The 21,213-nt window shown below is 51.2% G+C and overlaps 1 protein-coding gene across 4 annotated transcripts; it reads left to right on the top strand.

Moving 5' to 3' along the window:
- The first annotated feature begins 1,815 nt into the window (after positions 1-1,815).
- Positions 1,816-20,056, top strand: Flcn (folliculin). 4 transcript variants are annotated; one of them, XM_057775001.1, is made up of 13 exons: positions 1,956-2,094; positions 3,111-3,196; positions 6,578-6,847; positions 8,437-8,583; positions 9,804-10,025; positions 10,781-10,941; positions 12,677-12,768; positions 14,287-14,477; positions 16,458-16,571; positions 17,044-17,167; positions 17,653-17,784; positions 17,873-17,978; positions 19,026-20,056. In XM_057775001.1, exons 3-13 carry the CDS (start codon positions 6,599-6,601, stop codon positions 19,225-19,227), a joined length of 1,740 nt encoding a protein of 579 aa, XP_057630984.1. In that variant the 5' UTR covers positions 1,956-2,094; positions 3,111-3,196; positions 6,578-6,598; the 3' UTR covers positions 19,228-20,056. The 4 variants fall into 4 exon arrangements, with proteins under 4 accessions (XP_057630983.1, XP_057630984.1, XP_057630986.1 ...); XM_057775002.1 differs by having other exon boundaries at positions 2,000-2,134; XM_057775000.1 differs by lacking the exon at positions 3,111-3,196 and having other exon boundaries at positions 1,816-2,134.
- Positions 20,057-21,213: the final 1,157 nt, after the last annotated feature.

Genomic DNA, 21,213 nt, shown 5'->3' with positions numbered 1-21,213 from the left:
GTTAAGTGCCCAGTCGTCAGAGTTAGCAGGGCGGGGGAGTTAGGATTTGTGTTTCATCTTTGGTGATAAAAACCAAAGCCTCACAGAGTTGCCTTAACTGAACATACAATAGGGAACTTTGTGACAACACATTCACAATAAAATGCTAAAACAAAATAAAAACACAAAGGCAATCAACACCTAACCCTGTAACTCTATCCTGCACTCCTTAATCTTTACCAGGCTGTAAACAAAGGTACAAAACATAAGTTTGCAATTTCATTTTTTTTTTTACTCTTGTTCTTCCAAACAAAACATGGAAGCTGAACTGTAGAGAAAGAAGTCAGACATCTGTGATTTGAAACATAAACAAATGAGCCTACCAATTACTTCCACTCAGACCATCTGAAGCTTCCCCACTTCCTGAGAACCACATTCTGGGCATCTTCCTGGCCTACCAACATGGGGTGTGCAACCCCACTGCGCACAGCTTGACAGAATGAGGTACACGGTTAAGCCACAGACACAGAACCAGGTTTTCGTCAGGAAGGACCCATGCTATGCACTAATAGCCTTAAAATTCAGGGTGTTTTTTAAAAAAAAATTTTAAGATTTTTTTTAAAAAAGATTTATATATTAAATATACAGTGTTTACCTGCATACAAGAAGAGGGCTCCAGATCGCATTACAGATGGCATGAGCCACCATGTGGCTGCTGGGAATTGAACTCGGGACTTTTAGGAAGTGGCAGTCAGTACTCTTAACCTCTGAGCCATCTTTCCAGCCCTAAAATTCAGTTTTAAATAGCCAAACCAGTGTTTTGCCTGCATGTATGTATGTGCACCTTGCGCAAACCACCAGGTGGTTGTGAGCCTGAGAACTTAACCCAGGTCTTCAGGAACAGCAAATTCTCTTAACCACGAGGGAATCTCTCCAGCCCCTTCCTTCCGGATTTTGTTGATGATCTTTCTAGTGTCTGGAAGTTCCAAACTATATGCTGTCAAGTTATCTGTAATTTTGTTTTAAGATTTTTAAAAATTGTTTGTATATAAGTGTTTTACCTGCATGTATGTACGTACATCACATGTGTGCCTAGTGCCCGGAGTGGCCAGAAGAGGGCGTTGGATCCCCTGGAACTGGAGTTGTTTGGTTGTGAGCTACCATGTCAATAATGGTGATCAAACCTGGATCCTGTGCAGGAGCAGCAAGTGCCTTTAACCTCTGGGTTATCTCTCCAGTTCTTCAAGATGTCTAATATTATTATATAAAAAAGCCCTTTCCTAATAAATATTAAATCCATAGTCATAAATAAATAACCAAACCAATAGTCCTTAATTTGTGTGTGTGCGCGCGCGCGCACGCGCGATTCCCTCATTTCCCCACCCCCCACACCAGCTAGGAACCGAACCCAGGGCCTTGCCCTTACCACTTTACAAAATACACAACCCTTGAACTATTTTGAAAGCTAGTTTGCAAAGGTAGGTCGAGCTCAGACCACACATGCGCGGTCCTGTGTTCCTCTGTCACCAGCCTCCATCCCAGGACTTGTCCGCACCTTCCACTTCTCGCGAAGGGGAGAAGCCGGCTCCGGGTCGGCAACCTAACCGGCGGGGAGTGGAGCCAGGAAAGCCCAGCGCCCTGAGGAAATTCCTCCACTTCCTTTTCCTCTTCTATAGGGACCTGGGTACTGGCCGGCTAATTCTCTCCTACTCTTTTGAAATGTTAGTTTTGACGTCACCCCTGCAGAATGACTTCTCTCGGTGGCCGGAACCATCTGCGCTTCTCCGGGGGGTGACAAACGGCGCCGAGGGGCACGCGTGGGCGCGGGGCTCTTGCCCTTGGCTCAGCAAAGCGGGACGCTGCACAGCGTGGCTCGGAGCATCCTGGCCATCTGCCCGGGGACGCGGCGCCCCTCGCTTGAGCCGGGCGCTGGCGTTCTCTTCCCTCCGCAGGCCTGCAGATGGTTCGGTCCGACTGGGTCACGCGCTGGGCTCGGGCCTGCGGAGCGGGCGAGCCCTCGGCAGGGGCTAGCTCGGTAGCAACGGCTCTGCGGGCTCCGACAGTCGAGAGCGGGTTCCGGCCCGGCGTCCAGGACACGGCGAGCGCCCAAGTTGGGTTGGTGTTGGGCCTTAGGGCTGAATGGAAGGCGGGGATGGTAAACACCGGGGAGAGGGAGGTGACGGGTTCCACCCCCCCCCCCCCCCCCCGGTCGGGGTCATTGCTTTACTTTTGAGCACCGCTGGCAATGTTGTCCTGCCAGTAACACGTCCGTTTTCTACGGCCGTCCTAGGACGCCCCTCGGGCGGGTCTATCTGCCTGGCTCAGCCGCCCCAGGGCAGGGCAGGCAGGGCACCTCACTTCTCTGACTGCATAACTCGCCCTCGTGCCCTGGAAAGAACGTTTAGCCCTGGGATTAGCCAGTGGCTCCCAGTCGAGGAGGTCACAAGCAGCCCTAGGCGTTAGGGAGCTAGGAGGAAGACCTGCCGAGAGTACGGGCTGGCTTTGCAGCTCTTGGGAGCCTGGCACCAACCGTGGTGCCCAGCAGAGAGAAGTCGTAGCACCGAAAGGCCACCGGCAGTGTGGTGCTGAAGGTGCGGAGTTATTACAGTTGTCATTCAACAGTGGAGAGGTCGTGGCACGTGACACTGTTTGCTAGTGTCAAGTGACTGGGCGCTCTCTAAAGGAAACCCTGCTGAAGTTGGCAGCAGTAGTAGAGTGGGGAGAAGTAGTTCTGAGCTGTTGATACAATCCCCTGCTGAATTTCTACCCACTCTGCGCTAGCTGGGGAGGCAGCTGGGAGTACTGAGTTTCCTGTGGGAGACAGTCACAGCTGCTGCTGACCTCAGTGGAGGTCCATGTAATCCCTTGTTTGCCTACAAGGCACTCTTAGTGGCCTGGCACTATGAGAAGACAAGAAACAGAGATGAGGTAAAGCCAGGGCACACCAGGGAAGAATGGGGTGGGTATGGTTTGCCAGGCCTGTGGCTTAGGTGGTGTGGGCACACGGCATACAGGCACAGCCTGCCTCATAATGTAAGTATGATGGTGAAGAGACTAGCTTCAGCTGCACATAGACACTGGGAAGGTGGAGACTTTGCTCTCAGAATTAGGTCTGATTTTTCTTTCCCTAGAAAACCTCAGGTCCTTGAATTCGCGTGCAGTTGCCACAGCTGACTCGTCTGGCGGGATGGTGGACTTGTGATCGGTTAAGCATAAGGTTCGTCTTGATGTTGCACACGTGGCTGGGATTTGGCTAAGGTCTGCTCTCACGCGCACGCTTTGCCAGGAAGAGGCTTATTTCTCTTCCTTGTATGCCCCTCCGAGGATGCTGTGGCCCCACTCCTCTACGTCCCCAGCCTCTTTATCCTGTACTGGTTGCTTCATCTCCCTGCGGTGATGAACTCTTCTTGTTTATGAGATGGTGTCTCGTGTATCACGTAGCCCAGGCTGGCCCGGATCATTCCACGTAGCTAGAGCTGACTGATTCTCCTGCTGGCACCTTCTAGTGCATGCATTCCAGATGTGTGCCACCAGGACAGGCTCTAATGGATCCTTAAACGACAGTGGTCAATGACCACACTGTAGTAAACCCTTTGAACCCTCTCTCTGCCCCTAGATTCATAGACTCTGCTTTGACTGTGGTTGTGTCTAAACGTCTCAAATACCTCCAGTTTCTCTGGTTACAGTAATCTCTATGAACAAGTAACTTGGTCCTTCCATGTGTTGGGAGCTGCAGTGGACACTGAAGGGATTGTAGTTATTTAGACGAAGTCTCCACTGATTTAACGTCTGTAAAGGGAATACAAGCAACATAGGTCCCGAAGCCTAGGACAAGTGAGGAAATGGGAGTTGGTAGGACGGGGGTGTCAGTCTAGAGGAGCAAGTTTGTAAGGACAGGCACATGGAGAGCGAGTGCTCAGGAGTGGGCTAGACAGAGGTCTGCCGCATGTTCGGGAACTTGCATCCAGCTCCTGCGTCTCACACCACAGTCAGGATCTCCATGGGCCACATGTCATACCCCCAGGTCTCTGTCACCTGCTTTGCCAGTCGTTTATACTCGCTGTTCCTCATCCTGGTCTAACCCAAGAGGACTGGGCCGGGGCAGCCTGCCAGCTCGGAGCCGACTGCAGAGCACTAGAGTGCCAGCTCAAAGGAACCAGAGACGAGCAAGGCACAGCTGTCTGTCACTGGCCACTTGTGAGGTGTACGCTCAGTTCCTGCTTTGCCAGCTTCCCAGGCATGCTGTCTGCCTGGCCACATCTTGGTCGTATTCGAACCTGACTTTCCAGGGAGGTGTCCTCAAGAGATGACAGTGTGGGTTCCGATCGGTGTCTTCTTGCCTTATTTAGAGACTTAAAAAGTCGTACATTGCCTTGAGTAGGACTCTCCTATGGAGCTTTTTTCCCCCTTTTCAATTTTTTAAAAATGGAAATGTCCTGGAACCCACACACTCAGATGGTGGTTCCGAGCCCTGTGTGAATACTGTAAACCTGGCTGAAGAGGCTGTGGACCTGAGCTTAGCTATGGTTGGTTTAGTCTTGAGTTGCCACATGTGACTGTGGATATGATGGGCGTGGAGGATACAGGGTCACTCTGACCTGCCATCCCAGACCTTTTTCAGCCAGCTGGTATGGTCTGCAGTGTTTACAGCTCAGGTATGCGGCTGTCAGAACCCCAAGGACATTCTGATCTTTGTTTTGCTTTGGTTTGGTTTTCCGAGATAGGGTTTCTCTGTGTAGCTTTAGAGCCTGTCCTAAAACTCGCTCTGTAGACCAGGCTGGCCTGGAAATGACAGTGCTGGGATTAAAGGTGTGTGCCACTGCCACCACCACCACCGCCATCACCACCGCCTGGCAGGCATGCCGATCTTTAACCCCTTTTCTTGTTTGCTGTAAGTAGGGAACAAATACCCACAGCTGCCCCCCACCCCACGGCTGCAGGAGGAGTGAATTGCCTCTCTAGAGGCTCCAGGTTCTGCTGGTTTGAGATCATTTTATCAGGTGGAGATGGGCTTCCCCAACACCACAGCCCCCTCAGGTCCGCCGTCTCTTCGAGTGGAACACCGGTAACCCACTCTTTCCTCGTTCCTCTAGAAATCACATGATTGCCAGTGAATGACCCTGCATGTGGCTCTGCGGGTGACCAGTTTTGGGTGTTTTTTTGTTTTTGTTTTTTTTATTAGATGGGGTCTAATTCTGGCTAGCCTAGAACTTGCTTTGTAGACTGCACTGGCCTCTGCCTCTGGGGCGGGCTGGGATTACAGGTGTGCCACCATGCCTGGCTGCTCCTTTTTTTTTAAATTGCACTAAAACACATATAATCTAACATTTAACTGTCCAGGCACGTGGCACTTCATGGGCATTGGGCACTCACACTGTTGGGTGGCCCTCACCGCCGTGCACCTCGGCTCTGTCATCTTCTCTGCTGAAACTGTCTCCATTAAACTCTGACCACCTCCCTGGGGTCAAGTCCAACTCCAGCAGGAGTCAGCCAGGGCTTGTCCTGTGTCTTCATGATTTCATTCTTAGGACCTGTCCCTGCTTCAGCGGGTTGTAGGACTGCCTTTCTCTTAAGGCTGAGTGGCACCCCGTTCTCTCCTGTGGTCCAGCAGGATGGCTCTTCTGTCACCTTCCCTGAAGGCCCTGGGATCTGTGGAAGTCACATGGTCCGTATCTGAGGCCCTGGCTGTCCCACTCAGTTCTCCATGGAGGTGAAAACCCTGCAGACCTCACGCCCAGCGCCCCCCACCTGTCCTTCTTTGTTGCCCCCGTTCCTTTCTTCGTGATCCACGATCTCTCTTCCAGTAGAGTCTGCCTTCTCACTTTGGAAACTCTGGTGCTGTCTGGCTTCGCCACCTGTCAGTGCCCCCAACCAGTGCCCCCTTACCCTTCAATGGTCAGCGAGACTGGCACCTGCAGTCCGCTTTTGCCGTTGGCTTTCGAAGGCGAAGATCAGAGCGTGCTTGTCTTCGTCAGAACACTGCATGTTTGCCATTTCTAAAACAAGCGAGGTGCCTGGCTGTGGCCAAAATGTTCATGAGATCAACCTCAGCCCTTGGGTCTGCCCATCTCTTGACCCAGTCCACCTGGTTGGTCTGCACGCTCTGCTCCCTTCAGCTCTGCTGGGACCTGTGTAGCCAACTCCTCCTGGTTCTACCTCCTCTCAGCTCCACGTCTCCCCGTGCAGAAGTAGGATGTGTTTATCCCTGTAGGTAACCCCCACCCCAAGCATCCCAGCACTCAAACCTTGCCTCTCAGGTGATGATGATAGATGAAGGACCCTCCTTGGTATCTGTCCTGTTTCTTAGCATCATTTCCGTGGTGCCTACAAATGTATTTGCTTCTGGGATCTGTTGTGGTTCTAGTGAGTACTTTCTGTGTGGTCATTTATTCATATTTCTCTTCCTCTGTCTGTCTTTTCCCCTTATGTCTCCTGCCCTTGGTGTACCAACTCTTACACAGTGGGTGCTCAGCAGTGCCGGCAGGTGGGAGTAGCAGCCTGCCTGGACTACCTTTGTGGCCCTGGTATGTCAGTGTCCTGGGCATGGTATCATAGCATGGACAGGGGCAAGCCCATAAATAGTGTCTCTGCCCTGCAGGCCTCTGGCATCCCCGGCACCATGAATGCTATTGTCGCTCTCTGCCACTTCTGCGAGCTCCATGGCCCCCGCACTCTGTTCTGCACGGAGGTTCTACACGCTCCCCTGCCCCAGGGTGCTGGAAGTGGGGACAGCCCTGGCCAGGTTGAGCAGGCCGAGGAAGAGGAGGGCGGCATCCAGATGAGCAGCCGGGTTCGTGCCCACAGCCCAGCCGAGGGTGCCAGCACCGAGTCCAGCAGCCCTGGGCCCAAGAAATCAGACATGTGTGAGGCAAGTGTCTTTGAGATCTTGAAATGGTTTTACCTTTCTGAGAAAGGGGGAAACATGAGAGACCTCCCCCAAGGTTCTGAGAGCATTTTTCTCATCATGCCAGCCGGAGCCTTTTTAACCGAGTGTATATCTGGGTGATTTTCCTTGTGGGCCCTGGAACCTCTTTGTTGGAGCTAAGTGGCAGTTCCACAAAGCCTCTGCTGGGTTGGGTGGGGGGTTCCAGCTGTCGCCAGAGTGGACAGGAATCAGGTGTCATTGTCATTCATCTTGTGAAAAAGTGGGGCGCTGAGGGACGGACTGGGTAGCGGGACTAATGTGGAAGGGGTCTTTAGGCCTGTGGAGCAGTGAGGGGAGGGAGAGCTAAAGGGACAGGGCGCCGAGGGTCCTGGAAGATCTCCTGGGGAGGGTCTTGCCTCAGTGCCTACCTGGCATAGTCCCAGGTTGGGACCCCTGCAGAATACACAGCCTTGGCTCTGGGTTTACATTCCTGTGCTCCACTTCCACCCTTAGCAGGAAGTCACAGTGAAGGCTTCTTGGGTTGCTGCACTGGCACCGAAGCCTCTGGATGACGTGTGACTAAGACCCCTGCCTGCAGTTCATTCGGACCCAGGAAGGAGGCCGCTTGGGGCCCAGTAGCATCGCTCAGGAGAGTGGCACAGCTGTGCACCCTGAGTCCAGCGGCTGCTTCTCATCCAAGCCGCAGCTGTCTGTACAGTGGGGCTTCCTTTTGGGTTTCCCTTCTAGGGCCACTGCTGGGACTGGGTGAGATACGCAATAGAAGACTCATCATACCTACTAGCTGTCACTGCTAGCTGTAGAGAAAACTTTGATGGCCCTTGGGTCTAGATTTTCTTAGTTAAATTTAGTCTAAGATAAGTCTGAATTTAAAAGCTAGTTATTTCTACACAAAGAAGAAGTCGGACATGACAACATATGCCTGTAGTCCCAGCGTTTAGGAGGCTGGGGAAGGAGGCTCACAAGTCTCAGGCCAGCCTGGGCTACACTGTGAGACTGTCTTGAAAGAATTTGGTGGTCTCCGGGAATGGGGGTGTCCTGGCAGGATGGCTCAGTGTTTGAAGGTGCTTATTGCTAAGCTGTTTTATTGCCTGAGATTGATCCCCAGAACTAACACTGTGGAAGGAAGGAACCAGCTCTGGTGAGTGGGGAGGGGGAAGGGAAGAAAACACTAAAGATGATTGGAAAAGCCATAGAGAAACATGATATTTATTCAGAAACAAGACAGGCGGTGGCACATGCCGGTTAATTCCAGTACTTGGGAGGCAGAGGCAGGCGGATCTCTGAGTTCAAGGCCAGCCTGGTCTGCAGAGTGAGTTCCAGGACAGACAGGGCCACACAGAGAAATCCTGCCTCTCAAAAAGAAAGGAAAGAAAGAAACACACATACATATAAACACTTAAATGAAGTTATGCCACCAGGTGGGAATGCTTTCCCCAAGAGCCATTCAAATAGGGAGAAAAAAAAGTTTTTTAGGGAGAAAGTTTTTTAAAAATTTCAAAAGGGTTATGTTTTCTACATTTAGATTTGTCACCTGCTTCTAGCTATAGATTTCTTGTTCTTCCTGTGTGCAGGGCTGCCGATCACTTGCTGTGGGGCACCCGGGCTATATCAGTCATGATAAAGAAACCTCTATCAAGTATGTCAGTCACCAGCACCCCAATCACCCCCAGCTCTTCAGCATCGTCCGCCAGGCCTGTGTCCGGAGCCTGAGCTGTGAGGTAAGGCTGACGTCGGGCTGTCTGTGAGAAACACACGTGACTCCAAGTTTATTTCGGTTTATGGACAGCGAGGAGGCTTGCTTTTCAGAGCAGCGTTGGCGTGACTGCAGTTGTCAGAGCTCGAAGAGAGGTCCTTGGGACTCTGGCTGTCAAAATAGGTGTTAGCGCTTCACTTTGAACAACAGACTGTTATTTCTCTGTCCATTCTTGCTGAGCGTATTTCTAAGCTACGCTGTGTGGTTTGTTGCACCAAGTATCAGCCTTATATTGTATTCACTGCCACCCCACCATGTTGACACTCTTAGTACCTTCTGAAGAATGAATCAGGCTGGAGGGATGGCTTAACAGTTAAGAGCACTCACTGGTCTTGCAAAGGACCCGAGTTCATTCCCAGCATGCATGTGATGGCTTGTAGCTTTCTGTAACTCCAGCCCCAGGGGATCCGACATCTTCTGACCTCCATGGGCACTGCATACACAGACATACATGCCAGCAAACACTCATAAACAGAAAATAAAAATGAAGGTTTAAAAACAGCAAAAGACCGGTTTGTTCCTGAACTACTGCTATGGAGCACGAGTCTCAGCTTTTAGGTGTGATCTGTCCCACGGGCGTATGGTACATACTGCCCTGGATCCACCTCATCTGATCCCTGGAACCTGTATCGCTCGTCTGACTGTTGCTTTATGCATCTTTCTATTCCTTGATGTATGCTTAGCAGCAGCCAAATATCATATGCACAATAGTTACATGTTCAGGAAGTTTGTCAGGAGAGAGTTACCACAGGGCTCTAAAAATAGGGTGTGCTCCGGCTAGAGATGGCTCATCCTTTAAGATCAGGTACTGCTGTTATATAGGACCTGAGTTCGGTTCCTTGCACCCACATTGGGTGACTCACAACCTCCCGTGACTTTAGTTCCTGGGGATCCAACCTTTGGCCTCTGCAAGCACCTGTATTCGTGTGCACTTAATGTCAGCACCACCACTGCAGTCACGTGATTTAGAGGAGTGTGCTATTTACTCTGCAGGCCCAGCAGTAGACCATTGTATCTGCTGGCTTTCTGGTCTACCCAGAAGACCAAGTTGCAACATTTGGGTGCAGCTTAATGATAGCACGTTGGCCCTGAGTAACCTAGCACCACCAAAAACAGGAAAAGGGACCCAAGAGACTTTAAAGTTTGGATAGAGCTTTGCCTAAAGTGACTGTCACTTTCTCCAAGGTGTGCCCTGGTCGCGAAGGCCCTATCTTCTTTGGCGATGAACAACACGGCTTTGTGTTCAGCCACACCTTCTTCATCAAAGACAGCCTGGCCAGAGGCTTCCAGCGCTGGTACAGCATCATCGCCATCATGATGGATCGAATCTACCTCATCAACTCCTGGCCCTTCCTGCTGGGGAAGATCCGTGGGATCATCAGTGAGCTCCAGGGCAAGGCCCTCAAGGTGATGCTCCAAGGGGGTCTCTGGCTCTGTTGCCATAGATGTTGAGTGCTCAGGCAGCAGTGGTCCTCTTGGCTCTGCCTCTGTCATAGGGCCCAAGTTGAGGTCTCAGCTCAGCTGATGATGCGGGATGAGTGTCCCTGCTAACCAGCCTGTAGCTCTCCTGATTTTACCTTACCCACTATTCTGGCACTCCTTCAGCCTGGTGTCTTTGCTTCCTGTACTCATCAGGACCCAAACTATCCGCTAGTCTTGTCTAGAGCCCTACCTCGGGCACCCTCTCAAGCTGCTAAAGAGCATGCGGGTAGACATGGGTGTGCCTTGGTCACAGACTCTTGTCCGTGTGCTATCCACGGGCAGTAGAGGAGGGAGCTGTTCACCATCCATCCTCATAGATGGAGTAGCTGTACTGTGTTAGGATGTGGCTGGAGGGAACAGGAGGCTGGGGAAGCCAGATGGTCCATGTGCCCATTGCCTACAGTGCTCTGTGGGATGAACCTGCCAGGAAGAGGCAAACAGCACTTGAAAGATGGTGAACACCCAGCAGGAGCCCAAGGGACCAAGTAGCAAAAGAGCGGAGTCACTCTGAAACCTCTCGCAGCAGAACCGTCCGGCGAGGCAGCGTCAGGCTGTTGGCATGCCCTGGCTTCTGAGTTGAGAGCGGAATGAGAGAATCTGAGGAAGCTGGGTGGGAGTAACCCAAGAGTACGGCCCTAGCTACCACTGAGGAGGTATGCTTCTCTACCCTTTGTGTTCAGGTATTTGAGGCAGAGCAGTTTGGATGCCCACAGCGTGCCCAGAGGATGAACACAGCCTTCACGCCTTTCCTGCACCAGAGGAATGGCAACGCTGCCCGCTCTCTGACCTCCTTGACCAGTGACGACAACTTGTGGGCATGTCTGCATACTTCCTTTGCCTGGTAATGAATCCCGGGTCTGGGTACCGAGGCATTAGAGCATCTGCCTGCCCGTGGGCTGACTGGCTCGAGGCCTATTCTCTTGTCTGTCTCCCCGCTGGATGGAAACATTTCTAGGTAGAATTCACTTCGCATTGACACAAAGAACATTTCTGTACGGAGACCAAGTCTTCTCTCTAAAGATGGCAGTGGGTTTCTGGCTCCAGCCTCTTCTGAGCTGGCATCTGGTGCTCTGGGCTCGGGTCTGGCAGTTTTTGCTGGTGGGCAGTCAGCTGGCATGTGGTTTAAAGGTCGAGTGTACAGGTGTGCTGTGAACAGGGAACCCCTGTTTCCCAGACTGAGTAGTCCAGGGAAATGGAGTGTAGCCTGCAGAGCCTCAGGACTGAGCTTAGCAGGGTATACTGCCCCTTCTACTTTGTACCACTTTTGTCAGTTCACGGGCGTCTAGGCTAGTCTGTGCTGTAGCTGTAGAGAATAGTGCAGTGTGAACAGGGATGTTTAAGGATCTCTGGTGTGGTGGCTTACAGTCCTGCAGGTAACGTCCAGGAGTGGTGTGATGGGTTTGGGTTTGGGGGACCCTCCCCACTGAGTCCAAGGTGGCAGCACCAGTTAACATGCCCACCAACAGGCATACGGTTCCAGCTTCCTTCATTCTCCACAGTATTTGCTTCTGTTTTATATGTGGGGTGTTTTTTTGTTTCCATGTATGTACATGTACTACATGTGTGCCTGATGTCTGTGGAGGTTAAAAAAGAAAGGAAAGGAAAAGGAGTTGGATCCTGTGGAACTGTAGCTAGAATTGGTTGTGAGCCATCATATGGGGGCTGGGAACTGAATGTGTGTCCTCTGTAGGAGCAGCCAGTGCCGTTAACTGTGGGCCACCTCTCCAGCCCCGTCCTGGGTGATAGTCATGCTGATTGTATGAAATGGAATCTCAAAACAGTTTTAACTTGTATTTTTTCACATACTTATTGGCTGTTTGTAGTTTCTTCCTTTGAGAATTGTCTAGAATGTTCTTGTGTTTTCCATCTATAGTGCAGCCATAGAACATGGCTTCACTCAATAGAGCTAAGAGCTATCTGCTGTGCTACCTATGTTCCTGAATTGGGATTAAAGCCAACAATTCCTCCAAACCGCCTCAACCCATTTTGTTATTTCCCCCCCTTTTAAAAGATTTATTTATTACGTGTTATTTATTAGTGTTCTGCCTGCCTGTATGTCTGCAGGCCAGAAGAGGGCACCAGATCTCATTATAGATGGTTGTGAGCCACCATGTGGTTGCTGGGAATTGAACTCAGGACCTCTGGAAGAGCAAGCAGTGTTCATAATCTCTGAGCCATCTCTCCAGTCCTCTCATTCCCTTTAATGAAGTGCCATGTCTTTTTTTTTTTTTTTTTTTTTTTTGGTTTTTCGAGACAGGGTTTCTCTGTGGCTTTGGAGCCTGTCCGGGAACTAGCTCTGTAGACCAGGCTGGTCTCGAACTCACAGAGATCCTCCTGCCTCTGCCTCCCGAGTGCTGGGATTAAAGGCGTGCGCCACCATCGCCCGGCAAAGAGCCATGTCTTAATGAAGATTCATGTCTTGGAAACTGTTCCCTTGGTGGTGGTGGAGTCCTCCAGGATCTTTGTGTAGGCCATTTTCTGTGACCTGGGGGGTTGAACCAAGGCCATGGTAAGCCTCAAGTTTAGTTTTCCCATTGGCAGGGGTATCTCATTGCTGGCATTGTATCCATCTCCAGGCTCCTGAAGGCATGTGGTAGCCGGCTGACAGAAAAGCTGTTAGAGGGTGCACCCACAGAGGACACCCTGGTCCAGATGGAGAAGCTTGCTGGTAAGGCTCTTTATCTCTGCAGGGCCATCTGTGCTGGTAGCTGGGCCCCTGGCTTACGGCTGCCACAGTGAGTGGAGCTGGTACCAGGGATGTGAACTGAAGGGCCTTTGTTCCAGCCAGTTCCATGTTCTTTGTGATTTCGTTACGATTCTGTCTCATCTTCCTTAATGATGCGTTTGTGCCCTGTTCCCAGATGGGTTTGGCATCCCTGGCGCTCGCTCTCTGCAGGACTTGGAGGTGGCTCAACTGATTGGCGAGTTCCCTGCAGGGAGCTCCCCTGGGGAGTCTCTAGGCAGCTCTGCTTACCATAGTTCCCTCTAGATAGCCCAGCCGGTGTCCGTCCATCATCATCCCCCCCCCCCCGCAGCAACTGTTTGTTTGCTTCTGTAACCTTGGTGAGGAGCCTTGTGAATCTTGTTGGTTTCAGGAACTTCCTGAGACTTGTATCTAATGAGCCTCTCTTCTTAGAGAGGCTGTCTCAGTTCAGAAGAAATCACTGTACGACATCATCCCTGCATCCATGCTTAGAGTCCAGTGTGACTGACTTCCTAGGGTGGTCCCAATGCATGGTTGCAGCCCTCCCTTCTGGCTCGACTTCCATAGAAATTGTTTGAGTTCTGGAGTTCAGAGTCCTGTCCCATTCTCCCTCCTTTGCTCCCCGACGGCTGGGAGGTGGGAACGCAATGGTCACTTACGGTAGATGGTACACAGTTTGTTCCTGACGATGCTACCCTGCCTCCATTGTCGGTAGTTGGAGCTCTTTCCAGTTGTCACTAGTAGTGCACTCACTCTGCACGTGGCTTGTGCAAGTACTCAGGAGTGGAGGGGTCTCGAGGAAGACACACTCAGAAAAGATAGACGTTGGAGTTGCTTTCCTATCTTTATGGATCAGCACTGGAACCGTTTGAGTATAAAATGACTCAAATCTGAAGTCTTCAGGCCATCAGAGTCAGGTCTTGATGGGATGTGTGGGCAGACGGGGATCTCAGCCACATTGAAACTGAATTGGGTCATGAGGAATCTGAGTGTGGGCTCAGGCTTGCTTTCGAGTCAGATAGAACTGGCTTCCAACCCTGGTTCTGTCCTTACGGGTACCCTGCTCTCTGGGTCTCACTGTGACTGGTAGCGGAGATGTTATTGTAATGGTCCGCCATGAGGACTAATGGAAGTAAAATGTTTATGTCTCGTCTGGGTGCAGGGAGATGGGACGAGATAGTGTGTGGGGTGCAAGGACTGGCCCCTGGCCAAGTAATACTGATAAACACATGCTGTCTTTACTGCATGGCCCAGCTTTCCAGCAGCGGCACATAGCAGCACCTTGCAGAGGGAGCTTCTACGATGTCTCTTCTGCGCAAGCCTTCCTCCCTCTGTCCCCGGTTGCCCAGGCACTAGCACACAGTCATCCGGCCTCTCTAGGGTACAGTAGGAATTGGTGGTGTCGCCGTAGATGCCGGGCAGAAATGGCCACAGAACCAGGGGACGCACACTCCATACCTGTCCTGTTTGTCTGTCCTGTAGACTTAGAGGAAGAATCAGAAAGTTGGGACAATTCTGAGGCCGAAGAGGAGGAGAAAGCTGCTGCTGAGCCAGAGGGGGCTGAAGGGAGGGAGCTGCCCAGCTGCCCTGCAGAGCCGTCCTTTCTCCCGGCCTGTGGGAGCTGGCAGCCCCCAAAGCTTTCCGTCTTCAAGTCCCTTCGACACATGAGACAGGTAAGCAGGGGTGGGCGTGGTCCTAACTGAGAAGAGCTTTGTCCACATCTACGGGCAGGGGTGGCACTAGGAACTTCTCAACGGGTGGATGGCGGCCATGACAGAATGGGCATCTGCTGTGTTTGTGTGCATCCACATGCATGTTCGTGTATGCACGTGTGTGTAGACGCCAGAGTGTCTTTCTTCTGGGTGCTACTGACATCGTATTTTGAGACGGTGTCCCTAGCTGGCCTGAGACTTGTCCAGTACGCTAGTTGGCTGGCTTGGGCGCCCCAGGGATCTGCCTCCTGTGCCTTCCCAGCTGGAGGATAACCAGCGCGTGCTACTATGCCCTGCCTGCCTTTTTGAGTGTTCTGGGGTGCAAATTCAAGTCCCCATACTTTGCACTGAAGCTAAACTGTCTCCAGCCCAGCGTCTGTCGTTGGTGAGGTTTCCTGTGGTCCTATAATCTTGTCTAGAACCTCCCGGAGGTGTTGAAAAGCACCTTTATCTGTCTGTAGGCCGGCTAGACTTTAATAGTCATTCCTAGAATGAGGCTGGCATGACCTATGTGCCAGCCTTGGTTATTAATAGTGTGTCTAGACAGTGGGATCTCATTTAGCCTGAAAAAGCAAGCGGGCAGCGTAAAGTGGCGTATACATAGAAACGCTGGAGCCGAGAAGTGTGATGAGATTGAACATGGCTTGTTGGGTCAGGGGAGAGGATTGCTCCAGGTGAAGGCAGGTTGTCCCTTTTCATGCTGTTTTTATTCTTTTGAGACAGGGGCTCATGTGTCTTAGGTTGGCTTTGAACTCACTCTAGCTGAGCATTTCTGGGCTTGCTTACCCAGTGCTGGGATTAGAGGCATGTGCAACTGTGGCAGGTGACTTTCTGCAAATTCAGAGAAATCCGCCTGTCTGTGCCACCCAGGTGCTGGGCTTGAAGGGATGCACCAGCACTGCTTGGCTGAATTTTTGTTTTATTTACTATTATTATTGTGTGTAGGAGTCCACGTGCAATAGTGTGCATGTGGAGGTCAAGTCTCTCCTTCCTACTCTATGTGGGTTCTGTCTGGATGTGACTCTCAGCTGCCCAGTTTACATAGCAATTACCTCTCTCCACCCGCGGCTTACATTGCAAGCGCCCCTCTCTACCCGCCAAGCCATCTCTCTCACTTTTTTTTTCAACAAGCATTAATTTTTACCAGCCAAGAATTATTTCCATTTTGGAGAGTGGAGAGGCTAGTGAGATGACTCACTGCTGACCACCATAAAGACCTAAATTCGATCCCCAGGTAAATGGAGTGAGCCCTGTTTCTGCTTGGGGCCATTTGTTCTCCAGGGTTGGGCTGGGTTGGCTTCACTAACTCTTTACGAGGTTATTATAGCAGGCATTGTGGTTTCTGTTGCAGGGAGATGTGCTTGGGAGCATTGGGTATCGTAGCCTCTGTTTTTGTTTGTCTTGGTCTGTTTCAAGTTCATGTTTGGTCTCAAGAAAGAACAGGCTACCTCCTCCAGTGCTGCAGGAGTTGCAGACAGGCAGGGAGGAGAGAGGCTGGTTTGTATTAGAGAATAAAGATACCACAAACAGAAAGCAGGCCTGATGCGGCAATAGCCTTGGCATCTGAAGAAATGTCACTGTAAAGGAGGCTGTCGTCAGGCAGCTGGCTTGGACGAGTGCCAGGATATGGCGTGCATCCTGGTGGTGGAGGCAGAGCCCTCGCTCTTCCTGAGGCAGGTGTGATGAGGCAGATGTTCGCTTCCAAGCACTCCAGGGTGACAGCTGCGGAATGCCAGCACCATCTGCTTCGTATGTTTCACAGTAGAGCTGGGAGGGGGCTGGTAAGAATACAATGTAATACCTTTGGCACCTGGGAAGTCCTCCTGTCCCCTGTCAGCCGTGGACAGGTCACCTGTATCCTTCAGAAGAGTTCCCTTTGCTGCCCGTGACCTTCAAATTGGCTCCTGTAAAATACATAAAGAGCTGTGTGTCACATTTCAGGTCTTGGGGGCCTCCTCTTTTCGTATGTTGGCCTGGCATGTCCTCATGGGAAATCAGGTGATCTGGAAAAGCAGAGATGTGAACCTCGTCCATTCCGCATTTGAAGTCCTCCGGGTGAGACCCTTCCCCCGTGTGCTAGTGTTTGACTTGGGCGGATATTGGGGGTACCAATCAGTTCTTTGCCTCATGAAAATGGCTGGCGTCGGTACTCCTGTGGAGGGAACCTAGATTGTCACTATTGACAGCTACCCCGTTTTCCCCTTCCTCAATCTGAAATTCTTCTGAGATGTTATCTGGGCAAGTACTAGCTCCTGCTAGTGCCGCAGCTGTTGTCAGGTTGGGTTGGTGGTGTAGGAGCAGCTCACAGCATGTCTGCTGGCTGCCAGAACCCACAAGTGCCTCTTTGTCTCGTGAGCATCTGAGCTGGCAAGGAGACCAGAAGAGGCAGCAGGTGGCAGCACAGGGAGGGGGCTTCTTGGTGGGAGACCGTGTATGGGCTGAGAGAACAGGGACACACTAAGGAGGGGGCTGTGGATCAGATGCAGAGGATGCTCTTGTGGATTCTGAGCCACCCCGTCCTCCACAGACCATGCTGCCTGTAGGCTGTGTCCGAACCATCCCTTACAGCAACCAGTATGAGGAAGCCTACCGTTGCAACTTCCTAGGACTCAGCCCTCCCGTGCCTATCCCGGCTCATGTGCTGGCCTCGGGTAAGTACCCTCTTTGAGATGTGTACCCTGCTGCTCTCAAAGGCAACCTGGATCCAAGTTGCAGATTTTGGGGCCAGGCAGCACTCTGCAGCCCCAGATAAGACCTGCTGGGACTGGGGGTGTTTTGAGCCTCTGAGCAATGCCCTCTGTTCACGTTAGGACTGGTCCGTGCAGAGGTGTTTGTGAAGTGTGTGTGTGTGTGTGTGTGTGGCCACTACACCCGCAAGGCCATTTCCATCTACAGGATAGAACAGTAATGGAACCGTTCACAGAGGGCGGCTCAGAATAAATTTATCTATGTGACTGATGATCATTGTAACGAAGAGTTATTTCTATTTTAGCCTAGGCAAAAACTAACCCTTAAAAAATAAACTGCCAAAGGTATGAAGTCACGGGAGGCCTGTCCCTGACAGTGTGTGCCTAGGGGGCACTTGCAGTGGGGCCAAGAAGCACGTGACAAGATGGTGTGCTTTTTGCTGCTACAGAGTTCGCAGTTGTTGTAGAGGTCCACACGGCCACACGCTCAAACCTCCACCATGCTGGATGCGAGGACGACCCGTCCCTCAGCAAGTACGAGTTCGTGGTCACTAGTGGGAGTCCTGTGGCCGCAGACAGAGGTGGGTGCTGCTGCTGGTGTCACCGTTTGTCGGGGCAAGAGGGGGCACCACGGCCTCTTCCTCACCCAGTGTTTATTTATGCCCCCAGTTGGACCCACCATCCTGAATAAGATTGAAGCAGCCCTGACCAACCAGAACCTGTCTGTGGATGTGGTGGACCAGTGCCTTATCTGTCTCAAGGAAGAGTGGATGAAGTAAGCCCCAGCCTTGTCGTGACAGCTTCCCCGGCTTTGTGTGGGGAGGGGAGCAGCTCTCCATGGTGGTGGGCTCATGTGGAAAAGCAGACGGTGCTCATTTAAAAAGGCCAGGCTGTGGCCCTTAGGAGTCCACAGAGTGGAAGTAGGAGTGGGGTTCAGATACCAGCCCTGCTACCTAGGAGCTAGGTGACCATGGGAAGTGATCCACTATCTCCTGCCCTGGACCCTGTGTCCTGGGAGGTGGTGGTAGCTGCTGAGATTTGATGCTGGCCATGTGAAAAAGGCTCAGAATGACCAAAGCGCTGTTTCTTTATTCCTTAATTCAGTTCTGGTTTTAGAGGGGTGGAGGATGCTAGGCATCAGACCTAGGGACACCTGCAGCAGGGCACAGCCTGGCAGCCATCCTTACTGCTTTAGAAAAGGAAGTTATTTGTTTCCTTGTGCCTTGAGTTTTAGTAATAATTTTATTAAATCAACTGAACTAGTTGAACATTTTCCTGGCGTCAAATAATGCAGTGAAACTCATGTGCAGCTATTTCTTAGTTTTTTTTTTTTTAAGATTTATGCATATGGGTGTTTTGCCTGCATGCACCATGTACATGCCTGGTGCCATGAATCCCCTGGAACTGGAACAGACAGTTGTGAGCCACCATGTGGGTGCTGGGAATTGAACCTGGGTCCTCTAGAGGAGCAGTCAGTGCTCTTAACCACTGAGCCACCTCTTCAGCCCCTCTCCTTTTTTGAGAGGATTTTTTTTCCTGTCTTACCCAAGTTGACCTTGAACTTCCTGGGTTTAAGGAATCCTGCTGCAGCCTCCCGAGTAACTGAGACTGCAATACGCCTTTCTCTTTTCGCCCTGGCGGTGGCCTGGCCTTCCTCAGGGTGAGGCCTCCCACTCATGACTGCATAGGGCAACCCTGAGCCCTTCCCCAGTGTGGCAGACCACCAGCAGGGCCTGCAGAGCTCTCCCTGGTCTGGGAGTTGGGCCCATGAGGAAAGCCTGGTGCTTCTGCTGTCTCAGTGCTTGTTTCTTGTTCTCTGCAGCAAAGTGAAAGTCCTGTTTAAATTCACCAAGGTGGACAGTCGCCCCAAGGAGGACACGCAGAAGCTCCTGAGCGTCCTGGGCGCCTCAGAGGAAGACAACGTTAAGCTGCTCAAATTCTGGATGACGGGCCTGAGCAAAACCTACAAGTCACACCTCATGTCCACGGTCCGCAGCCCCATCACCTCAGAGTCACGTAACTGACTCTAAGAACAGCACCCCAGGTCTGCGGGAGACCCTGCGCTGGGTTTCTGACTGCTGAGGGGAGGCCATGTTTGAGGAGTGAAGACTTCTGGGCTAGGCTTTGTCCTCTTTATGAGGTGCTGTCTCATCCTTTAACTATTGAAATGTAGGGGAGACAGGGACAGTGATGCCTCTGCATCACACTGCCCCGTCAGGGACTGTCAAGACGTGCTTCGTGCCTCCTAAGGACAAAGGCTCAGAACTGACTCTGAAGCCTTCCTGCTGCAGTGTGTCCTCTTGGGGTTAGGAGCAAAACCTTCCCACCAGGGAAGCCAGCAAGCATCCTGGATCGTCTGTGTGATCGGGTTGTTGAATTCTCAGGTCATGTGCCCACCCATGGCCTCTGTTCAGCTTGCCAGCTTGTGGATACATCTAAACCATGGCTGTTTTGTTTTTTGTTTTTTTGTTGTTTTGAATTTTATTTTTTGAGTCAGGGTCTTATTCTGTTGCCTGGTTTAGAACTCACTCTATGCTAGTTTCAGACTTGCAGCAATCTTCCTGTCTCAGCTTCCCAAGTGCTGGGATAACAGAACTGAGCCACCATGACTATACGTTGCTTCCTTGGCTGTTGCTGCTGCAGCATTAGCCAGTGGCTGCAGAATGTCTTAAGACATCATCTCCCACCGCTGCAGTTCTAATAAGGATGCAGCTTGGAAGGGTTTCCTGAAAGGCTCCCAATGTGTTTTTATGATATTTTTGGTGTTTGTTTATATTTAACATGAAGACTAAGCTTATGTGTCTTGGTCTCTGTACAATTGCGAGAAACATAATAAATCTGTATTTTTTTAAACTGCTGACTACATGCTTTTATGTGTGGTGCTACTGTCAACTGGGTCCCATCAACGGGGTGCGACTGTGTGTGCTGTGTGCCACTGTGTACCAGTGGGGCCGAGGAAGGCATTGCAGGCCATACCTACAGACACTGATGGATCCGCACACCAAACAATAGACTCTTTGATGGCTGTGATGTGTATGTGGTCCATTGTTGACGGGGCAGAGCATGGCGGTTCAGTCTGTAATCCCAACTCTTGGGGAGCTGAGGCCAGTGCGGGCCACACAGTAAGTTTTAAACCAGGCTAGGCTACCGAATATGACCTGTTAGTCTAACATTGCCTTACTTCAGGAAATGGCCCTGCCCCGGTGGAAGTTAGAGGAGGGCAGCAGAAGCGCCTGTGCGGGAGTGTAGTCTTAGAACAGGGAGGCACCCTGGCCTGCTTGTGGTGCTGACTGGGTGGTCCGGGATAGATCAAGGAAGGTGGTGTCTCTTTGGATATGGGGTCTTGTCTTTCCAGCATGGGACATTGTAACATGAGGGGGCCCAGCCTGCTTGTTTGGGTTTTCTGTACTGTCCGGTTCCCATAACTGTTTGGCCTCAAAGAAAATCACACATAGGTCTCCATAAATTATAAGCTGATTGGCCCATTAGCTCCAGCCTCTCACTGGCTAACTCTCACATCTTGATTAACCCATTTTTCTGATCTATGTTAGCCATGTGGCTCAGTACCTTTTTTCAGTGGGGCAGATCATATCCTGCTGCTTAGGTGATCTGGGCAGGAGAGGGGGGAATCAACTTCCTCCTTCCCAGAATTCTCCTGTTCTCATTACATCATTTCTACTTCCTGTCTGGTTTTCCTGCCTGTATTTCCTACCTGGCCAATCAGCATTTATTTATAACATGATTGACAGAATACCGACAATTCTCCCACACCACTTTCCCCTCTTTTTTTTTTTTTTTAATATTTATTTATTATGCATACAATATTCTGTCTATGTGTATGTCTGCAGGCCAGAAGAGGGCACCAGACCTCATTACAGATGGTTGTGAGCCACCATGAGGTTGCTGGGAATTGAACTCAGGACCTTTGGAAGAGCAGGCAATGCTCTTAACCACTGAGCCATCTCTCCAGCCCCCACACTTTCCCCTCTTTTAAAAAAAAGGAAAATATC

This window comes from Chionomys nivalis, chromosome 7 (genome assembly GCF_950005125.1).
Source record: "Chionomys nivalis chromosome 7, mChiNiv1.1, whole genome shotgun sequence".
Classification (NCBI taxonomy): domain Eukaryota; kingdom Metazoa; phylum Chordata; class Mammalia; order Rodentia; family Cricetidae; genus Chionomys; species Chionomys nivalis.
The sequence above is the reverse complement of the archived record's forward strand: the minus strand, read 5'-3'. Positions and strand labels throughout refer to the sequence as shown.

Excerpts from the sequence above, each read along its gene's own strand:
- Flcn (XM_057775000.1), top strand. The coding sequence starts at position 1,940 with ATGGTTCGGTCCGACTGGGTCACGCGCTGGGCTCGGGCCTGCGGAGCG. Across the intron at positions 8,584-9,803 it reads TCCGGAGCCTGAGCTGTGAG|GTGTGCCCTGGTCGCGAAGG; the intron begins GTAAGGCTGACG and ends ACTTTCTCCAAG. Across the intron at positions 10,026-10,780 it reads TCCAGGGCAAGGCCCTCAAG|GTATTTGAGGCAGAGCAGTT; the intron begins GTGATGCTCCAA and ends CTTTGTGTTCAG.